Here is a 22,946-nt window from a genome sequence, read left to right as displayed (position 1 = left end):
CTTCATTTAAAGGTGATTTGTTCTCTGGATTTCCTGTGATGGTATCAACGAAAGGACGCTGTAGGAAATTAAACTCCCACATAAAATGTTTATTTGGTTCCGTATATCCAGTTTATTGATTGGTACACATGGGTAGAGGAGAGGGCCCAGCATCCGAGACACCTCTTCACACAAGACAGCAACTAAACCTACTGGATTTGATTTTTGTTTATGGTGATACAAGAATTTTTTACTCATACGCTGACGATCAGTTTATGGACGTAGGGACCTGAGTGGACTTAGTGCCCGGTGTAATCCATGCACCGAGCTTTGGCAAATTAAAGACGATCTTTGTCACATGTGCGGCACATATGCCCGCCATACTGGTGGAGGACAAATGGTCTTCAACGAGCGTTAGACTGCGCAAACAATCAAACGATTGTCACCGAGCTGCAGCAATAGTGAGAGCGGATGGAATTTTTGTCCAAGCCCAAAACTGAACCAGCAACTAGTGCGTCCAAACCTGTGGGATAAACTAGTGTATAATTTATAATTGCACGAAATTACACAACGCTGCATATTTGAGTTTTCTTAAAATGTGCAGATTTTATTATGTATATATATATATATATATATATATATATATATATATATATATATATATATGTATATATATTTACACACACACACGCAGAGAAACATGTATAGACATTTAAACGTATATAGATAGAAATTTGTGAATAGTTTACGTAGTATTTATATCACAATCGCTGACGGACACTTCTGAGAGTGCTGTCAAAAAGAGCGTCAAAGATGCAGTGTGAAATAGGCACGGAATGTGTGGTACCAGAGGGCTTGCTTCACAGAATAAAAAACACATTTCAAAATTTAACCAACTGCTTAAGTGTGAAAACACGCACAAAAGAACCTCACTTGTGGTAACCTAAAATTACTTGTCAATAACGTAACAAACCTTCAACGTGGGAACGTGACAAACCTTCCTATATCCTGAACCGAATACGTTAGTCTTAGCTGACGTGAATACACGTCATGCCACGTCACGTGAATGACGTTGCACGAGTCACACCAGCTTACATTAACCTATGGCAACCAATATATATTTAGTGGACATAACATAAAATGCATGTAGATAGATTCCGCAGCGTAATACACACACATCCTACTTTAACCTAAGCGAAGCACATTACAACCTATCCCTTTTAAAGGCTTTCCAAAATAGTCACATCAAAACCCATCATTATCACAGGGCAATAATGTATCAATAATATGAGCTGGGCGCCATACTGAAAAACAGCATCTATTATACCGTTACACTTAACGATGTCTCCATTCGCTATTGACAAGAATGAATTTACAAAATTAAATTTATTACAGCATTGACGCTAATCGTAGTAGCAATGTATTACACTTGACACGAACAAATATGATATACGCGTATATACAAATATATTGGTAATATGATGTGTTAAATCAGGGTTGGCACACTGACCTCCTTTTCAGCAGCCGACCGTTTTTGGAACACAGCTCACACAACCCAAAGTTAATTTGGTCTCTAACAAAACCACATCAGCTCTCGTTCGGCTTTAACAAGACAGTGATGTCACATACACAAAACTCGCCAATTAAATAAACTCCTCTTGATAATATAGTAGGTCTTTGTGAAAAAGATAATAATCTACTGGGATTTCACGCTAAGTTTAATACATTTACAATCAGGAGCTGGGGGGTATACAAATATACATAATTATGACATGGAATTCTGTGACTAAAGAATTTGAACATTGCACAAGATTGCCCTCCAATACTCAGACAAATTGACCAAGTTTCCATCACAGAGCAGATGTATTACACATTTTTACGTGCCGAAAATGGAGAAATAAATGCTAATAAACACAACATTTGTATGGCGGTACAAATTAAACTCTTATTGATAGAGTAAAATATATATACACATGACGTATATAATAAAGCTAAATAAATACATTTTTGAAAGTTAACATTAAAATGACAACACAACACCTGTCATTTCTCGTATTCACGCGAGCAAACATGAATACGTTCAAAATGCTTCCAGGCTTCTATTTGGGTCAAGTAATACTTGTTCAAGCCTCCAAGACTTTTCAATTTTGGAAATACGTGTACTACAAAATTTCTGAAAGTATATCAGTCAGCTGCATACATATGACAAGCCAAATACTTGTCATACTAAATACCAAATACTAAATATTTTGAATACTGACTAATATGTACAAAATTATTCTCTCTGCTTTCAAATTAAATAAACAGAAATTACAAAATCATACAGGGAATTCCTTAACAATCGCAGAATATCTCCGCATAACAAAAGCAAACCTTCAGCATTTATGCCACGTTTGTTTCCTCAGCCAGTGTCAGTATTGTGATTATGCTATTCAGTATGCACCATTAATCAATTATATTGTAATATGTCTACAAATAAACGAATTATGCCTCTTGACTTGTTTATTATATCCGGGTATCTTGAGTAACACTGACATTTCAACAAAATGAATAAACCGCTTATTATCACTGTATACATGCGTGTATTTTGATAAACATAGGTCTGTGTCAATCCAATTGGGAATCTCCTGAACCCAAAGAAATTTTAGGCCCAAGGTGTTAAGTTTTTAAGTTCACACCTTTCTTTGCAATGACGTTTTGAGTGTAAACTGGTAACAAATTGATCATTAACCACATGGACCTGTGTCACTATTGTATGGAAAAAAAGTCGTGTGCACGTACCAGTATGCAGTTTTATGTAAAAGCTAAACCTGATTACCTTTGTTGCATAAGGATTGGCCTTACCAAACATGGATGAAAGCTCAAAAGGCTAGTCCTGTGTATCAAGGACAGCCGGTTTTTCTGTATTAACCATCACTGTTTAGAAGGGAAAATGCATTAGAAGGTCTACAGAAAACTTCCAAATTTGACCAGAATCTAGCTATCTTGGGATTCTCCCAGTGTAAGATACATGTAGTATTGCACCAGTATGATTATTGTCATCAGAACAGGGATAAGGGATAATATATCCAATCATTTTGGATATAAGCTAATGACCTTTGGGTAAATATGGCCAAATCTGACTAACTGGCATTACCCCAAAAACTGACATTATGTTCAAATTTTAATACAAACGTGAAATGTTACCATTCTTGGTGGAGTTATGCAGAATGATTTCTTAAAACAAAACATGGCTTGTTTTCATTTCTAGATATACATATTACACCCAAATATTTCCACATGCATTTGGCCGTAACAGCATGGGCTGTGGCTGGCTTTCAGGCTTTGCCGTGGTTACCAACAATCATCTGTTTACAGAAAGGTCAAGCAAAGCCACCTGCTACAAGACATAAGACAATGGCAATGTTGCCACATGGTTGCTTTTCAACGATGCAAATAGCCTTCAAAATTCTAGGAAGAAGAAAGACACAACTTTGTTGATTTCAATAAATTGTGATCTAGCTAGGTGGTACGAAATTGTGTGTCACAGAATATCGTTAATCTAAAATTATACTACATTTGATTATGATCACAGTTTGTGATGTGAGTGTGGACATTCTTGGGATCAACAGTCTCAATGAATTCTTCATCATTCAGACACAGCCAGAAAAAAAAGATACCTCGCAATGTCTTCTCTGTCTTCACTCATGAATGTTTAAATCCCTTAAGCGAGCCCAGGTCAGCTTAGTTTTATGGTGTTACAAATGCCTCAGCAACGCTCATATTCAGCATGCATGTAGGTCAACTTGTCCAGAATCATTTCATCTACGTGGCAACAGTGTATAATGGACAGATCAGTGGACTGTGTACAGTTACATGTAATTCACAGTTAAGAATAAAATCATGTAGAACTTAACCTTTTCACAACCATACTTCTCTCAGTTCCTTCTAATATAAGTCGGATTTGTAAACATTTATACACTTGTACCACAGTGACTCTTTCTTTGGGCATAAATTCGAGCAATTTTTACATCACTCAACAGTACAGCTACATGTACATGTACAGCCTGATGCATGTGTACAGCTACATGTAAACAGCTTTATACATGTGTACAGCTACATGTACAGCTTTATACATGTATTTAAAGCTGTACATGTTGCTGTACAAGGGAATGCGCATGTGCATTTATCTTTATTAAAAACTTGCTCAAAACGGGAAACTACATTTAACCAACACAAACTAGTCTTTGGCTACACACATAAATATGTTTAAATAAAACAGACCGGTAATCTGGACTAATACAATCTACATGTATATCTAACTGTAGGGTTTCCCTTCATATATAGTTGAATGTATGATTGGCCATATTTGAAAAGCAGTCTTGTTCATTCATTTTTTCTTTTTTTTTTGGCACATCTGCACTTAATATAAGTACAGATATTTGCCAACATTAAGTACCGATCCAAATCATTTATATCAAAAACGCTCCTGCAGGTATTAAATGTAGTCATGTGAATAGATACACGACATAACAAAATCCCTTAAAACAGTCTTGTGGCAACTACTATCAGCAAAAAGGCTTCAAATGAATCTCATAAATCCTTCAACAGCAGGTTTGCTTCACAAAGTTTCCGTATAAAACATGGAAACTTTACTTGTGACACTTTGGTGGGATTAGCTTTCTGGTCGCCCAGTATGCCCGGTCATTACCGCAGTACAAACTGTACACCATTCAATAGGTAACAAATCAGGTAACCTGTAATCAGCATCTCAACACCACCATACACAGGCAACTATCACACAAGGCACTAAAACGGTGCATCCTGCATATCTGTGGAAATGCATATGTTTGCAAACACCTATATCACATACTTGACACATCCTGCCTATTTCAATAAAATTCACTTCATATCTGCTGAAGTTTCACTTAAAAGGAATTTCAGTATTAACCTGGTGGCCCATCCTTCAGTTTATAATATGAATATAATGATTATAAACTGCAGGAACATTGCAGAAATTATTGTCTAATCTAATGATTATATCAGATGTAGTTTACATAGAACTTTTTGTCTAAATATCTGCAAAATAAAACCAAAACAATTTGCTAAAGTGAATTGCTGCAAACAAAAAAAAAATAAATAAAAGTAAACAACATGCAAAAGAGATAGGCCATTTTTGCAGATACCTGTAGAATGATTTGGACAGTATTGCAACGGAACAGAGCTGGCGCACCACGTCAAGTGGCAGGGCAAAACATTATTTATCATTTTCCTAATGCCCTGAAACAAAACCTGACATAATAACTGCTTTCACAAGTGTCATGTAGAAATACCGTATACCTTCAGGATTTCAAGTGTGTAAAGTTAAGTTCACATACAAGAACTTGATTGTCTCTTCCTTGGGTCTCAAAACCTTTAGTTCCAGGAAAAGTCAGACATTAGGCTTTGCCCATGACATTGTGAACCCCGGCCAAGATTGGAGGAATCAGCTTACGGGACATCTGCATGAATTTCTGTGTGACTGGTCACAGGTGGTCGGTGTGTGTTCGTGACTGGGGCATCGTCCGTGGTTTGCGATGTCACGCCATTTCCGTTCATGGTGTGAAGACAGTAACTGCCCACAGGAAGCTCCGAACTGTTCAACGAACCGTTGGATTGGTCCAAGCCTATTTCAAAGGGATCTCCATTGCGTAGCAGTTTCTGTTTCATGTTCTTTGACTTGTACATATCCTCGTAAGAGCTGTCTGTTCGTCCTGACTGCAGTGATAGAGTTTCTGGGTTGAATTTTGTGCCATACAAACGAACCCTGCAAAGAGAAATCATTACAGAGAAAATGTAAGCTAATAACCACAGAACATATCTTGGATTCAAATGCCAGTTACACTACTATACTTCAAAATATTTGGTAAAATTCAGCAATCAGGCACCTACAATTCAGACATTTTTGTTCAAAATGTCAAAACATGTGAATTCCTTTTTCTTGTCCAGAGCATATATTTATTTTATTTCACTGGCATTTTACACCACAGAATTTCTCACCTATACAACGATGATCATGTTTACAGTGAGAGAAAAATGGGGTGCCCAGAGTAAAGCACAGGCCATTGCTAGCTACCTGACAAAGCCACAGCTGAAGCAGGAAGAGACAGATTTGAACACACCACCTTACTGGTCTCGGGCCTGACAATTGCAATGGGCCAGTGCTTTAATCTTCAGAGCCAGCGAGGCTTCTACAGAGTATATAATGGTTTATCTTTCAAGGGGCTGTTGTTTGCCATGCAAGCCAAAATTTTACATGTGTCTGAACCCAAATCTCCTTGTTTCCCAATGAGGCAATAAGTCTGCTGTCAAAACACAAATGAAATACATGTACATAAATAAAGAAAATTCTTGGCAGCGAACCTTTCAGCAAACCTTGTTAATAACGTTTTCATTACTTTAATCATAAATGATATTGCCTAAGGGCATGATAACTTTAATAGGCAATATCATTTATGAAAAAAGTTAAAAGAAATTCAAATTGCCCAGAAAGTGGTCCCTAGACAACAAGCCATTCTTTCTTACCTCTGGACAATGAAGAGCAACACTACAATGACAGCTGACAGGACATCTACTGCTATCCACAGGATAAGGTAACTCTTGGGGCTCTGTATTGGGAATCAAAAAGAAAAATATCCTTGAGCATTCCTTTCGCTTAAGCTTTGATCATATAGCTTGCCTACACCTAGGCATACGCAGCTGGGTAGCAAAATGACTTGTGGTTTACACTGCATGGTTCATACACAATCACATTGTATTCTACTAAACATGATCATCAAAATATGCTCAAGTAAAGCTATGTCATGCTTTTAAGGTAATATTCCATGTTCATGAGGCAATAGCCCATGGAAATAGAGCTTGAGCTAATATCCAAAGATGATGTGCATTTATTCTACTGCCATTACCTCCCTTCATGTGACTTCTGACGTTTGTTTGATTGCCACGTAAACAACCACACAATGGTTAGATCCACCACTTGTGGATCACATTCAGCGATTTAAGGTATAACCCAGCAAGTACACTGTTGTTGTTTACTTTTGGGGGGAGTGGTGGTGGGGATGGTGAGCGTATAATAAACACTCCATGGTATCAAATTTATTACAATCGGGTCAAAAATTTCTCTCTGTGCCCAAAACAAACAAATTTTTTTACCTTGCGTTTAATAAATTTGATACTACAGTGTCATGAGTAGGACAATCCGTTTATCCAATATAAGGAACATCTAAAAAAAAAGTACACCATTATGCCTTGAGTCAGAGAGGTTATTTTTTGTCTTGTGTCCCTGTTTACGGCATCGCATGCAGAAGCACAAGGTAATTTAAGGATGCGACGTCAGTCATTCGTCCTCAAACCAAAGTGCAACATTTCTGCGCAGGAGGAAATATCCATACTCGCCACACAAAAGAGTTCCACACTGGAACTAGCCTTATTGACCAAAGGCTTGGTGAAGATTTTACATTATCATCTACACAATTACAACTGGGAGAGACAAAGCCTTGTAGTAACACAAAGTAGTCGGGTGCGCATGTAGCTTTCATTTGACTGATCTTTATCAGTGAACTGTTGTGAGCCGCACAAGTAGCTCTCAACACTTGTTGACAAAAGATGGGATATACAATATTCTTCCCACTCTTCTTCCATCCCATGTTCTGGGTCACATGTATAGGGTGATATCCCACCCCTTAGCAAGCACTATCTGTACAGCATTTGGTGAATAATTTATCATATGCATTCTCGTTAGCCAGGTACCATAAAAACTACAGGTAAAATGCTGAACAGAGCTCATCTCAAGCTCTTTCTTCAGACATGGATACTTTGCATCACTCCAAAAAAAATAGGTACTCATCCTGACAAGATAACAGGCTATGACATACAGGACATACTAAATACTAGTCATCACCAGATCTTTACAGATGCAACCAAGTCAAAGCCTCACAGTAAGCCTTACATCTTACCACGTGTATTTTTATGGAATTTTTCACCAAGTAATCGGCCTGCTGTACAAACTGTAGAAGTAAAGCCACTCAGCCCGAGCTGATTGTAACTATCATGGCAATGTATGTTTTTGACATGTGTCACCACGGTAACTACAATCAACTTAGTCTGCAATCACCTTATGCTAGTGGCTGCAGGACATTGAACGCTACATGCATTTTACTGTTAACAATACCTAATTTCACATGATTTTTCACTAACACATACAGTACAAAATACCGCATGCCACAATGGATGAAACGTATGCTAGCCCGGACTGACCATATGCCACACTGGACTGTCCACTTCAGCAAATACTTGGCACTGATCAGTAGACACGGAATGAACCCCGACACACCAATACAGAGAGAACATCCACACAGAGTTCACGATGTAGATATTAGTTGTGATGTTGTCCATGTTTAAACGCCTGAAGGTACAATATGAAAAAAAACATATTCGTCAGGTTTTAACAGTCAAGACATTCAAATGTATCACAAATGTATCACAAAATGGAGCAACACTGTCACAATCAATCTGTGCTGTTAATTACTATGAGTGAATTTAGAAATAAAATAGTTTAAAACGCCAGCACAGTAAAGGGAGACAACACTTGCAAGCGTGATATGACAGATACAACTGCATATACAATTATCTTCTCTTAGTTCCCCATTTCCTCGGATGACTTGATACTGCAATAGTCCACACATTCAATAACTTGACCAATTGTTATGGAATGGAATGGACTGTTGCATCCATTCTATACGTCAAGTACTTATACATGCAGTCATTCATATTTATTTATTTATTTGACTGGTGTTTTACGCTGTACTCAAGTATATTTCACTTATACGACGGCCGTCAGCATTATGGTGGGAGGAAATAGGGCAGAGCCTGGGGGAAACCCACGACCATCCGCAGGTTGCTGTAAGACCTTCCCACATATGGCCAGAGAGGAAGCCAGCATAAGCTGGACTTGAACTCATAGTGACCGCATTGGTGAGAGGCTCCTGGGTCACTACGCTGCGCTAACCAACAGAGCCACGGAGGGCCCCTTCATCCATACTTGATTGCTGTACTTTTGATAAGAATACATAACATAAAGTTAAAATATATGCATGTGTTCATGAAATTAGCTGCTATATTAATCAGAAGCAGCTGCTACATGCAGTTTAAAGTTAAACATCAAATGGTGGCACACACTTAACGTCACCAAGACGCCATGTCAATATGATCGAAGGACAGATCATTCTTGCATCTCACCTTATGTCCTTTTCAGAGATCATGTCATAATGGAGATTGACAGCCCTGAAGTTATTCCTCTTTAAATCCTCAGCTGGCATAAATTCACCTGAAGTATGGGTGAAGTTTTCTGCTCCCCTGGGAATATTCCTTCGTAACCACAAGATCTGAACAAAATGGAACTTGGTAAATTGGTTGTGTGGCTTACATATATACATGAATTCATAGATGCTTTCCGGGATTATTTAACAGTCAGAGTTAAGCACAATGGCTTAAACATGTAGTTGGAAGCAATACCCAACATGAAATCTGTGGCTTTATGGTGAACATGAGGATAAGTCACTGATTAGCTAGCCCCAGGTGGATATTTCAACATGTATCTTTACACTTGGATGATGCAAACCCCATTTCATACCAAGTTCAGTAAATCCTTTCTAAACAATGTAAGCAGCAGACATGACCATTGCTGAAGCAGTAGCCATTTTGCCTTCACCACAGGTATCGGTCTTGACAAAGTTGTCGCCGTCGTATGCACCTTAAATATCAAAATACTAACCTAATGGCTGATCTGCTATGAAACAATTAACCTTGTAATGAATTTGGGTCTGGCATACTGTTACTGCCTGGAATATACATGGGTGATGCATGTATGGGCAAGCTGAGAGGTAAGAGTCATAGCTGACACCTGATCTGGGCTGCAGACATCATGAAGCAGAAAGGACGTACCAAACTTAGCGTGAAACAGTACATGCCTTGCACATGTACATGTGCATAGGCTGATGTTTGGCTACCAAGTATAAAGACAACCAAGTATAGAAGGAGGAGCTATGATAGCCAACTGGGGTTGGCTGTTGACATGAGTGTAAATAGGAGATTCTGACACACTACACAAAAGGGGTATCCAACACCCATCCAACACAGAAATGACCCCATACCTTCTTCTGATCAATCCCTGATCGCAGAATTGTCTCCACCACAATCTCCTCTGATGTGTTATGATAAGGATGCTTCACTGGAGGTGTAAACAGATCAAATATCACATATCTATCCTCCAATATGGCCAACTGTAGCATTTCTGCAAAGGTTGGGACTTTCTGCCGAGAGATGGCCTGTCGCTGTGCCTCAGACAGATAACTGACTGTACCATAGGGGTCATCCTGAAACAGTTTTGTAAACATTTGCAGATTTTCATGAAAGCTTAACAATTTAGTAACGTCTTGGTGATATGAGCAGATTGTGTATAAGGGAACACTCTGGAACCTGTCCAAATTGCAAATGCATGTAACAGGTTAAAATTTGCAACAAAAAGGTTCCGCTATAAATGTTCAATGATTCCATAATGTCTACCAGATATTAGATGTAATCTGTCATATGGTACATGATGAAACGTGTTCAAATTTGCCACAACAAAAAGATAAATATTTATGTCCAATTATACTTGGTTATAGTGAGCTACATGTCTCAAAGGGAACCTACTGGAACGTGTACGAATTCGCCAAAATTGCTCCATTTCAAGCCGTATGATCCATAATAGCATACACTGTATAACATTAATCTGATAGTAGACTGGCAGAGTTGTACAGAACATCCAGGAAGACATCCAAATTTGTGTAAACAAGATTCAATTAAAGTTGGCTAAGACACAGGGGTCAAACTGAAAAATGTTCCACTCCGAAAAAATGCTCTGCTTATTTTCTGTGTTGCAGGAAAGGTCCTGAAATACATGTGTCTTATATGACCATAAATTTCGTCCATGACTAATTTGCCCATTTTTTTCTGATTGTCAGAGTTCCACTGATTGTAAATAAGTGTTTTGCCTTTTGTTGGAACATGGGGATATTCTACTGAAAAATGTAAGTTTCCGCACCAATAATAATATTTTGTGACATTTATTTGCCTCTAAAAATGCACTTTTGTAGGCAAAATTTTAGGTGATTGAGGGTATGTCACAACTTGCTAAGAACATGCTTTAGAAACGTTTAATAAATCCATAGGCCATCATGGAAACATGGTTAAATTTGCTGTGTTCGAATTTCTTGTTCTTTGGCATACAATGCTTGTCATCAGTTATTATAAATGCAGGCATGCAGGAGCTGTTTTATTATATATGCCCACAATTCAAATAAATTCTATGTTAAAACTACAGGCAGGTATGTATGTATGAATGCTTGCAGTTTTACATCATACACGACAATTGTTCATTCATGTGACAACGAGTGTTGTCGCCACTGGACTATCATGCCGTAGACACCAGACACCACCTGGTCACAATATACTGACACCAGGACAACTAGTCATGTTTCCTTGCTCAAACCTCTCAATGCTAAGTGCCAAGCAATGCATGGCTCTGAGAAGTACCATTTTTGAAGTTTTTGGTATGACCCAGTTGGGGTTTGATCCTTTGTCTCCTGACTTTGAAGTGGACGCTCTAACCACTAACCTACCATCTTGGTTCTACATAAACACATTAAAGGGACCTACTTTTCTGACAACAAAAACAGGCAAAACCATCATTATTTATGTGTACATGTAAGTCATTCTACATTAATACTCACAGTCAAATACCATGAGCCTGCATCAAAGACCTTAATCTCAGATATATTAAACCAGCAGGCACTGACGTCCGCGTATTTGGAGGCAGCTGAGGATATGTTTGTGGTCCGTCTCAGTGAGCTATCATGGAGCAGGAACGGGACTCCGTCAAAACTGGAAACCAAAAAAAAAACACCCCAGCACATTGATAAACATATAGAATTTGTGTTAATCTGTTTGGTATTTAGTGCCAATTAGCATGTCAGACAGAAGTCACTTTCACTCATTTACTTATTTCAATGATGTTAAACATATATGTACATGTCAAACCAAAACCACATTTATTTATTGAATTATTTATTTATTGTAATTCCACTGGTGTATTGTAAACAAGCATATTCATTGCTGTCAGTAAAATTTCATAAGTGGAGAAAACTGGAGTGCCGGAATAAATCAATCTCTTAATCATGTACTTGGGAAATGCCCTCACTGAGCCCTGTATCACAACAATACCTCACTGCTTAAAGGCTCTGCAGTTATCCAGACAATCATATGAGAATCAGTGAAAACTATGTCTTCCTCCATGAAAGTTCATTGTTGCTCTAGTCAGTGTAACAGCTTACCTTATTCTCACATCACTTTCGAATGCCCACACGTTACGACTAGCTGCAGATTGGAAGGAGAGGATTGTGTTTTCTGGAGCCACCTGGTGGGAAAGTACAGAACAAAAGTACATGTATATTGCAGAAATACAGAGTACATAAAAAGCCATGAATGCACTCACTGAATGGACTTTCAAATGAACTACACACACAAAATATGAATGCAACATCACTGATTTGTACATTGACTCGACCACAAAGGGTTCCAACAGACCATCTGATTTATTTACTTTTATTTATCTGATTGGTGTTATACGCCATACTCAAGAACATTTCACTTATACGACGACCGCCAGAATTATGGTGGGAGGAAACCGGGGCAAGCCCACGACCATCCCCAGGTTGCTGACAGAGCTTCCCACTTACGGCTGGAGAGGAAGCCAGCATGAGCTGGACATGAACTCACAGGAACCAAATTGGAGAGGCTTCTGGGTCATAACGCTGCGCTAGTGCGCTAACCAACTGAGCCATGGTCGCCCCCCAGGCCATCTGATGTTGTATAACAAACAGTTTACTTGGCTGGAGAAAAAATATATTCATCTATTTTCCTAGGCAATGTGTAACAAACATTTAGTTAAATAACTAATTCCACTTAGAATTTTCTTTGCCATAACGTGTTAAATCCCAATTCAGCAATACAGAGAAGCATTTCACTTTAGATGTCTTTCACATGTACCTTGAACAGGTTGAATACCAAATGTGATGTAGGCTTAAAAATATACAAAATGAAAATTAATTTGTACAAATAAATATGATTATAAACTTACAGCGGGTGCCCCTCTATGACCTATGACCTCAGGCTTGGGTGGGAGATCTGTGACTGTAACCACACAGGGGGAGTTGATGACCAGAGGACACAGGTATAATACTGTCATCACCCCAATGTACACACACAACCACGCTGTCTTCAGCACTGAAACCAAACACAAACATGTTTAGTAAGTCACAGGTATAATATTATCACCACCCACATATACACACAACCACGCTGTCTTCAGCACTAAAACCAAACACAAACATGTTTAGTAAGTCACAGGTATAATACTATCACCACCCACATACACACACAGCCACGCTGTCTTCAGCACTGAAACCAAACATACACCACTTTAGAAAGTCACAGGTATAATACTATCATCACTCTCATGTACACACACAACTGCACTGTCTTCAGTACTGAAACCAAACACACACCTGTTTAGTAAGTCACAGGTATAATACTATCACCACCCACATATACACACAACCACACTGTCTTCAGCACTGTAACCAAACACAAACACGTACAGACAAAATGGGAACAAATGAGGCAGTTCTGTAGCGTTTAGTAAGTCACAGGTATAATACTATCATCGCCCTCATACACACACAACCACACTGTCTTCAGCACTGAAACCAAACACAAACACGTACAGACAAAATGTGAACAAATGAGGCAGTTCCGTAGCGTTTAGTAAGTCACAGGTATAATACTATCATCGCCCTCATACACACACAACCACACTGTCTTCAGCACTGAAACCAAACACAAACACGTACAGACAAAATGTGAACAAATGAGGCAGTTCTGTAGCGTTTAGTAAGTCACAGGTATAATACTATCATCACCCTCATACACACACAACCACACTGTCTTCAGCACTGAAACCAAACACAAACACGTACAGACAAAATGTGAACAAATGAGGCAGTTCTGTAGCGTTTAGTAAGTCACAGGTATAATACTATCATCACCCTCATACACACAACCACACTGTCTTCAGCACTGAAACCAAACACAAACACGTACAGATAAAATGTGAACAAATGAGGCAGTTCTGTAGTGTTTAGTAAGTCACAGGTATAATACTATCACCACCCACATATACACACAACCACACTGTCTTCAGTACTGAAACCAAACACACACCTGTTTAGTAAGTCACAGGTATAATACTATCACCACCCACATATACACACAGCCACACTGTCTTCAGTACTGAAACCAAACACACACCTGTTGAGTAAGTCACAGGTATAATACTATCACCACCCACATATACACACAACCACACAGTCTTCAGCACTGAAACCAAACACACACCTGTTGAGTAAGTCACAGGTATAATACTATCACCACCCACATATACACACAACCGCACTGTCTTCAGCACTGAAACCAAACACAAACACGTACAGACAAAATGTGAACAAATGAGGCAGTTCTGTAGCGTTTAGTAAGTCACAGGTATAATACTATCATCACCCTCATACACACAACCACACTGTCTTCAGCACTGAAACCAAACACAAACACGTACAGATAAAATGTGAACAAATGAGGCAGTTCTGTAGCGTAATGCCAAGAAGTCTAAACAGGAGGCTTTATTAGATGGCACATTTATCAGCTACCTGCAGCCTACTACATGTGGCTGTTTACTTTAGTAATACTCTGAGCAGCTACATGTGGCTGCTTACTTTAGTAAAACTCTGAGCAGCTACATGTGGCTATATACTTTAGTAAAACTCTGAGCAGCTCCATGTGGCTGTTTACACTTGTAAAACTCTGAGCAGCTACATGTGGCTGTTTAATTTAGTAAAACTGAGCAACTGCATGTGGCTGTTTACTTTAGTAAAACTCTGAGCAGCTACATGTGGCTGTTTACTCTTGTAAAACTCTGAGCAGCTACACCTGGCTGTTTACTTTAGTAAAACTGAGCAACTGCAGGTGGCTGTTTACTTAGTAAAACTCTGAGCAGCTCCATGTGGCTGTTTACTTTAGTATAACTCTGAGCAGCTCCATGTGGCTGTTTACTTCAGTAAAACTCTGAGCAGCTACATGTGGCTGTTTACTTTAGTATAATTCTGAGCAGCTCCATGTGGCTGTTTACTTCAGTAAAACTCTGAGCAGCTACATGTGGCTGTTTACTTTAGTAAAACTCTGAGCAGCTACATGTGGCTGTTTACTTTAGTAAAACTCTGAGCAGCTCCATGTGGCTGCTTACTTTAGTATAACTCTGAGCAGCTTCATGTGGCTGTTTACTTCAGAAAAACTCTGAGCAGCTCCATGTGGCTGTTTACTTCAGTAAAACTCTGAGGAGCTACATGTGGCTGTTTACTTCAGTAAAACTCTGAGCAGCTACATGTGGCTGTTTACTTCAGTAAAACTCTGAGCAGCTCCATGTGGCTGTTTCCTTCAGTAAAACTCTGAGCAGCTCCATGTGGCTGTTTACTTTAGTATAACTCTGAGCAGCTCCATGTGGCTGTTTAATTTGGTAAAACTGAGCAACTGCATGTGGCTGTTTACTTTAGTAAAACTCTGAGCAGCTACATGTGGCTGTTTACTCTTGTAAAACTCTGAGCAGCTACACCTGGCTGTTTACTATAGTAAAACTGAGCAACTGCAGGTGGCTGTTTACTTCAGTAAAACTCTGAGCAGCTACATGTGGCTGTTTACTTTAGTAAAACTCTGAGCAGCTCCATGTGGCTGTTTCCTTCAGTAAAACTCTGAGCAGCTCCATGTGGCTGTTTACTTCAGTAAAACTCTGAGGAGCTCCATGTGGCTGTTTACTTCAGTAAAACTCTGAGCAGCTACATGTGGCTGTTTACTTCAGTAAAACTCTGAGCAGCTCCATGTGGCTGTTTACTTTAGTATAACTCTGAGCAGCTCCATGTGGCTGTTTACTTCAGTAAAACTCTGAGCAGATACATGTGGCTGTTTGCTTCAGTAAAACTCTGAGCAGCTACATGTGGCTGTTTACTTTAGTAAAACTCTGAGCAGCTACAGGTGGCTGTTTAATTTAGTAAAACTCTGAGCAGCTACACGTGGCTGTTTAATTTAGTAAAACTCTGAGCAGCTCCATGTGGCTGTTTAATTTAGTAAAACTCTGAGCAGCTTCATGTGGCTGTTTACTTCAGTAGAACTCTGAGCAGCTCCATGTGGCTGTTTAATTTAGTAAAACTCTGAGCAGCTCCATGTGGCTGTTTAATTTAGTAAAACTCTGAGCAGCTCCATGTGGCTGTTTAATTTAGTAAAACTCCGAGCAGCTCCATGTGGCTGTTTACTTTAGTAAAACTCTGAGCAACTACCTGTGGCTGTCTACTTTAGTAAAACTCTGAGCAGCTACATGTGGCTGTTTACTTCAGTAAAACTCTGAGCAGCTACACGTGGCTGTAAAACTCTGAGCAGCTACATGTGGCTGTAAAACTCTGAGCATCTACATGTGACTGTCTACTTTGACCAAGCTCCCATTTTACCTTCATTCAATTCTCTGGCATGTAGCTGGCTATTCCAGGGTACAGCTTTTACTTAAAAAGATAACAAAAGCCCTGAAATAACTGCTGGATGCCAGTCCAGTGAAAGAGATTTTTTGTAGCCCTATCTTCACTTCTGGTTGGAATTCTTCACATGCCACTAGTGCAATGTCTAATGCACATGTACTACAGCCATTCCGCCATGAAATAAGCAGATATCTTGACAATCATGACCAACATGAAGACCCGTATGTACATTGAAATAGCTATATCTTGCCAATCCTGGCCAAAACCTATTTCCCTTCTTCCTCAAATGATTTTGAAAGGTGGCTAGACATACAAAGTGTCAACACGCAATGTTGTACATTAGAAAAGGGTAGAATGGACACTAGGAAAAGTTGAAGTGAGGAAATTTGAAACACGGAAATAAGTCACTCATGCTGGGAGGGGGGGGGGGGGGGGGAGAACTTCTACAGTCACCAACAACAGAATGATTCAAAATATAAAAAGGGAAATATAATATGATACAGCAATTCTTCAACCTTTTTGCATATTTGGGGAAGATATTTATTCAAGCATATTCTGAAGGCTTTATTCTGCACAGATTGACACAACTATACCTTTTGTGAAGGCCAGAGCTTGGCCAATCCAGCCAATGTTGCCTGTTTCCTCAAAATCAAGTTAAAAAGGTGCATAAACTGCACTAAAAGTTGAGGAACTAATGTATATATATTTATCAAATAAAAAATTTATCTGTACATAATTTTACGAGTGGATATAACTGATGCATTGTTTCATAAACGATGTTAATTAAAGAGGGCATACCAGAGACTTTTGGCAAAAAACTGACCAGTGCATTAGTGCAATCAAGTATTTTAGCCAAAATATTTCAGAATAGCCAGATTTCATAAAATACCAGCCTTATCAGGTATCATACAAGTATTACTATTCAATATTGGTGCAAAGATTCCAAAAATTTATATAATATATAAACCAGGTTGCATTACAGCTTAATATTCAAACATTAGAGTCATTTATTTATTTGTTTGATTGGTGTTTTACGCCGTACTCAAGAATATTTCACTTACACGACGGCGGCCAGCACTATGATGGGAGAAAACCGAGCAGAGCCAGGGGAAACCCACGACCATCCGCAGGTTGCGGCCAGACCTTCCCACTTACGGCCGGAGAGGAAGCCAGCATGAGCTGGACTTGAACTCACAGTGACCGCATTGGTGAGAAACTCCTGGGTCATTACGCTGCCCTTGAGCGCTAACCAACTGAGCCACGGAGGCCCCTTAGAATCATTTAACAGTGACTATAATAAGTAATATAGTTACAAGTATGACGCTTACTGAAATCTTATTGTTTAAGCTATTCTTGTCAAACATAGAAAATATATTTGATTGTTTCATAGTGAATATGGATATTTTGTCGGAAGTCTCTGCTACAGCCTATTTAAACATGGATAGTTTAATTAACAATTTTTTACCCTTTGTTACATGTAATTAACAATTTTTAACAATTTTTTACCCTTTGTTACATGTAATTAACAATTTTTTTACCCTTTGTTACATGTAATTAACAATGCTCAACATGATGAACGACTGAAGCAAAAGTATTGTCTACAGGCTGGGTTATAAGCTAGGTTACATGGCTGTGGCAGCTTTTTTCATAAAGACAATTCACTATTGGTTTAGTTCATTTATATTTATTTGCATGTTCATGTACATACAGTATATAAACTATTGCTGACGACTGAAGTTGTCTAATGTCATGTTCCATAATCCGTATTTGTACCAGTTTGTTACCTGTCATGTCTATATGACGCAATCTACTACCAGATAAAAGAGCCATTATACATAGTAAACATTAACAGCATGACATTCCGACATCAAAGAGACACGAGCCCTGGCCTTTTGAACAAATTACAGACCATAGTGAACCATAAGGTTATAGACAGCTATACAAAAGCCTCATGCATGATTTATTAACACTGAAACCATAGAGAGTAACGGAACAATCTCCATGTAAACAAAATCATCATCAAGTGTTATCTCAGTTAAATTTCTCGGAGGAAATCCATACACCCTCTGCATTTCACTTATAAAATCAATCAGCTAGAGAGCAATTTATTTTGTTCCAATAGCCCCACTTACAGTGACCTCTTGTTCATTAACCACTACACTAAAATTCACTTCACTGGCATAAAAAACGAACGTCCTCAAAACGCGCTGTCATGGCAACTTCGATAATCTACATGCACATCATTAGTCACTGGGAGCATTCTGCAAATTCTGTATGGCTAAACGGCATTATGACATACACATGGATTATTACAGTCAATGTCCAAAAAAAAAAACAAAAAAAAAACAAACAATAATAATATTAAAAAAGTAAAAAAAAAAAAAAACAATATTAAACCTGTTAAAAAATGTACCCACTACATGTTAGATAATAGGGAATAAAAAACAATCACCAAAAAGACAAATATATGCTGGGGCAAATCGGGAAACAAAGCAAACCACAATGAAGATCATTCTCACAATTATACCATGCCAGACGTATGTCATGTATGTGAAAGGGATTCTACATATACTAAAAGGGGCTCTATGAACTTAAAAGCTGTAAAAACTTAAAAATTCAGGTATTAAAACATTCATCAATAACGACTCAGCTCTATAGCACTGCCGACTCCGTCTACAAAGGTAAATGCAAAAGTTATGCACTTCAGAAACCCTGAAACATCAAAACAAGGTTTTGGGGGAAAAATCAAGTAAACTCAACCGTGGGGGAGGGAGATTCCCAAACACCAATGGCTAACAAACTTACCTGTCCAGGTGTGAAAAGAGGGAGAAGCTAACAGAAAAAAAACAGCGTCATAAATATCTCTTCAATGTTTTTTCCCCAATATAATCAGATCATTAATGCAAATTACAAGAATGCACATTTGATAAACTGGGCAATTCCAACTGACCAGGCTATCCACATGTACATCTGCCATGTCGGCATGTATTCAGTGGGTATATTAGAACCTTCTCTTATCACGTTTCAAAGGTATGGCAAATATGTGCCTAACATTCCCAGTATACACAGATGTACATTTATATGTACCATAACCTCCCGTATCCAAGACACATGTAGTACACACTGTGTCACCACTACAAAGCTACTGGTGTACAATGTATATACCCGTGCTATGTGAAATACTGCACCAGGCTTATATTTATTTATTTACTTGATTGGTGCCGTACTCAAGAATATTTGACTTATACCACGGCAGCTAGCATTATGGTGGGGGGAAACGGGGCAGAGGCTGAGGGAAACCCACAACCACCCGCAGGTTGCTGCCAGACCTTTCCACGTACGGCCAGAGAGAAAGCCAGCATCAGCTGGAGTTGAACTCACAGGGAATGCACTGTTGAGAGGCTCCTGGGTCATTACGCTGCGCTAGCGTGCTAACCAACTGATCCATGGAGGCCCCGCCCCAAACTTATACACATGTTGCACATTTACATGCATACTAAAAAGGCGTCAGTAAATTGTTCATGTACTCTTACATGCAATACACAGACTACATGTATACAGGTGTGCTTTGTGAAAAATAAGGGGTTCACAAAATGTCCATGTACTCTTACATGCAGTACACAGAGCACACGTCCACATGTTCGCGTTGAGAAAAGGGGTCCAAGGTTCACAAGTCTCCTACTGTACTTTATGCTCAACTGTCTTGGAAATGTTCATGTGTTCTTACAGGAAGGACACAGTAGGTAGCGCTTACCTTTATGAGAGAGCTGCAGCCAGTTGCCAGCAATGATCCATGTCATCAGAGTCATCAATATTACAGCTCCAATATGAAGAAATGGGCCAGTGATCTGAGGATGAAGGAAATTCCAGTTGGGGTTTAAGAGCGAATTGTTTAGTTACAGAACAGTGTTCAGCTTTATGACTGTATTAAACCTGATGGAGTAAACCACTGGCCTCTGACAAACAACTCACAAACTTTTGCATGTGTGACATAAACAGGTATGTGTACATATTTTCCCCTACAGTACAAGAACAAAGTGTATGCTATATATATTGATGCAATACAAATTTCTACAGATATTTTGCTAACATGTAGTGTGAGAGATGGACAGACAGAGGCGTACCTACAATGACAATACTCTCCTGCTTTCCTCACTGAGCTAGGAGTACAAAGTACAAAGTACAATAACTCAACCCAAATGAATTTCACTTATTAATTTGATTTGTGTTTTACGCCATACTCCAGAATAATTCTCTTATATGATGGCGGCCAGCACTATGGTGGGAGGAAACCAGGCAGAACCTGGAGAAAACCCGCCACCATCTGCAGGCTGCTGGGAGACCTTCCCACATACACCCGCAGGGGAAGCCAGCATGAGCTGGACTTGAACTACAACAATGGTGAGAGGCTCCTGGGTCATTGCGCTGCTTTGGCGTGCTAACCCCCTCGGCCATGGATGCCCCTCAACCCAAATGAAGTACACAGTCATACTATTTGTAAACAGCGACATAAATCTACAGCATTCCAAGATTCGTGGCTGTTGGCCCACTTCTGAGAATGCAACATATGTATAAAACGTACCTGTAGCGATAACTTCAGTACTGTCCATTCTGAACGCCACAGCCTATCAAACATGACAGTGGCGGCCACACAGCAGGCCAGGGTGATGAGGCTGAGGATGAGATGGACGGGGTAGACGTACAGCTGATGACCGTGGGTGACATGAAGCAGGGTGAGGCACTGAAACACACACGTAAATGTAAGCCTGGACACATATACATATATGTACACAGTACAAGATGTCAACATAATTATGTACTGTTATCCTGGAGACTGATGCTAACAATTAAAATACTGGTATGCAACTTTTCATAAAGTCCACGGAACTTAGATCTAACACTAGGTAAAGAAATAGTACATGTAACTATAAGAATGTAAACCTTGAAATTACCTTGCCTATACATGTAGGTGTATACAAAGTAACTGGAGTACATTAATTCAGCCTAATAAATTCCCATTCCAATGGTCCAACTGATTAATGTCAGATGTTTTGAGCTTTTCAGTTTAATGACACAACAGACTATCATTTCTGTATTCATAAAATTATGAATAATTACAAAAGCATCTCTTTGATGACCTTGGCCTAACTTCAGATCACTATTTTCATTCCTAAAAATGAGTAAATTACATTTTGACTCCTTCAGTCAATGAGTGGGTTTGAATCTGCACTTCTTGCGCTGACAGTTGAGAGTTGTACAGCTACTGCAGATTTTAACTGCATAGCTAAGTTTGGCCTCCCATGTATAAATATATAATGTAACCTTGGAAGGTAAAAAAATTAGAAAAACTAAAGTATCAATCAGCACCAAAGGGAATATTTTATGACACTTACATTTATTTGCCTCTGAAAATGCACATTTTTGGCAAAAGTTTTGAATATTTTTTGTTTTTCTTTAACGCTTGTAATAAGAAATCAAAGATTTAGTAAGAACATGAAACCGGACTGTCTCATTTCCAAATTTTGCTTCCTATTTGCCTACCTCTCCCACCCTGTCAGAATAGACCTCTCAAAACACCGAGACACCCACCTGGCTAAGCCATTGATATAAATATGCAAGTGCATGTGATAGGCTTACCATAAGTATAGCATAGTAAATGAAGATAGCGCAGGTGAAGCCCAGGAAAACCTTATACCAGGGGTACCATCTGGTGAGCAAGTTGATGTACCTGATCAACAGAGCAATGAGAAACTGGTTAATAATGACACATTTAAATTACCTTACTCGTTGTTTAACATGTTCAACAGCAAATGTATTACATAGCAGACATTGAACACTTACCTTAAATTCGCCTATTGATGAATTAGATAATTAAAGTGACCAACAGAACGACAATATATTGGTTAACGATACATTCAAATCCCCTTCCTAGTTGTCTAACAGTTAATGTTTTTACGCCTGGGAATTTATGTCATCCTTAAAAAATTTTCGTAAAAAAAAATCACCTAATATTTGGTAAACTCAACGAAAATATAAATGCATACAGCAATTTTACATTGTTTATTCTCAGTATTAAATAGCATCTTAACTCAACAATTAGGGTAAGTATTCAGATTGTAATGCTATAATCCAGAAGCCATGGCAGCATGAAAACAGAGTGGTCGCTTTTTGTGATGCTAACGGTGGACACACTCGGTACAGTGACCGGTGATTACCCACCTCTGTTTTCCCTGTCTCTGTCTCCGCCATACCTCCTGGATTATTGCATATCGTGACATG

General features: G+C 38.9%; 1 protein-coding gene across 2 annotated transcripts; it reads right to left on the bottom strand.

The window, feature by feature from the left end:
- Window positions 1–671: 671 nt before the first annotated feature.
- LOC135479246 (glycerophosphodiester phosphodiesterase domain-containing protein 5-like) lies at window positions 672–22,383 on the bottom strand. Of its 2 annotated transcripts, XM_064759051.1 has the most exons (12): window positions 22,305–22,383; window positions 21,250–21,408; window positions 20,422–20,515; window positions 19,473–19,499; window positions 13,175–13,320; window positions 12,369–12,451; window positions 11,769–11,919; window positions 10,149–10,370; window positions 9,235–9,380; window positions 8,254–8,401; window positions 6,523–6,605; window positions 672–5,764 (listed from the first exon to the last, which is right to left on the bottom strand). In XM_064759051.1, the coding sequence occupies exons 1-12, from the start codon at window positions 22,305–22,307 to the stop codon at window positions 5,449–5,451; spliced, it is 1,578 nt and encodes a 525-aa protein (XP_064615121.1). In that variant the 5' UTR covers window positions 22,308–22,383; the 3' UTR covers window positions 672–5,448. The 2 variants fall into 2 exon arrangements, with proteins under 2 accessions (XP_064615121.1, XP_064615122.1); XM_064759052.1 differs by lacking the exon at window positions 19,473–19,499.
- Window positions 22,384–22,946: the final 563 nt, after the last annotated feature.

The sequence above is a fragment of the Liolophura sinensis genome, chromosome 12, assembly GCF_032854445.1.
Source record: "Liolophura sinensis isolate JHLJ2023 chromosome 12, CUHK_Ljap_v2, whole genome shotgun sequence".
Lineage (NCBI taxonomy): Eukaryota > Metazoa > Mollusca > Polyplacophora > Chitonida > Chitonidae > Liolophura > Liolophura sinensis.
The sequence above is the reverse complement of the archived record's forward strand: the minus strand, read 5'-3'. Positions and strand labels throughout refer to the sequence as shown.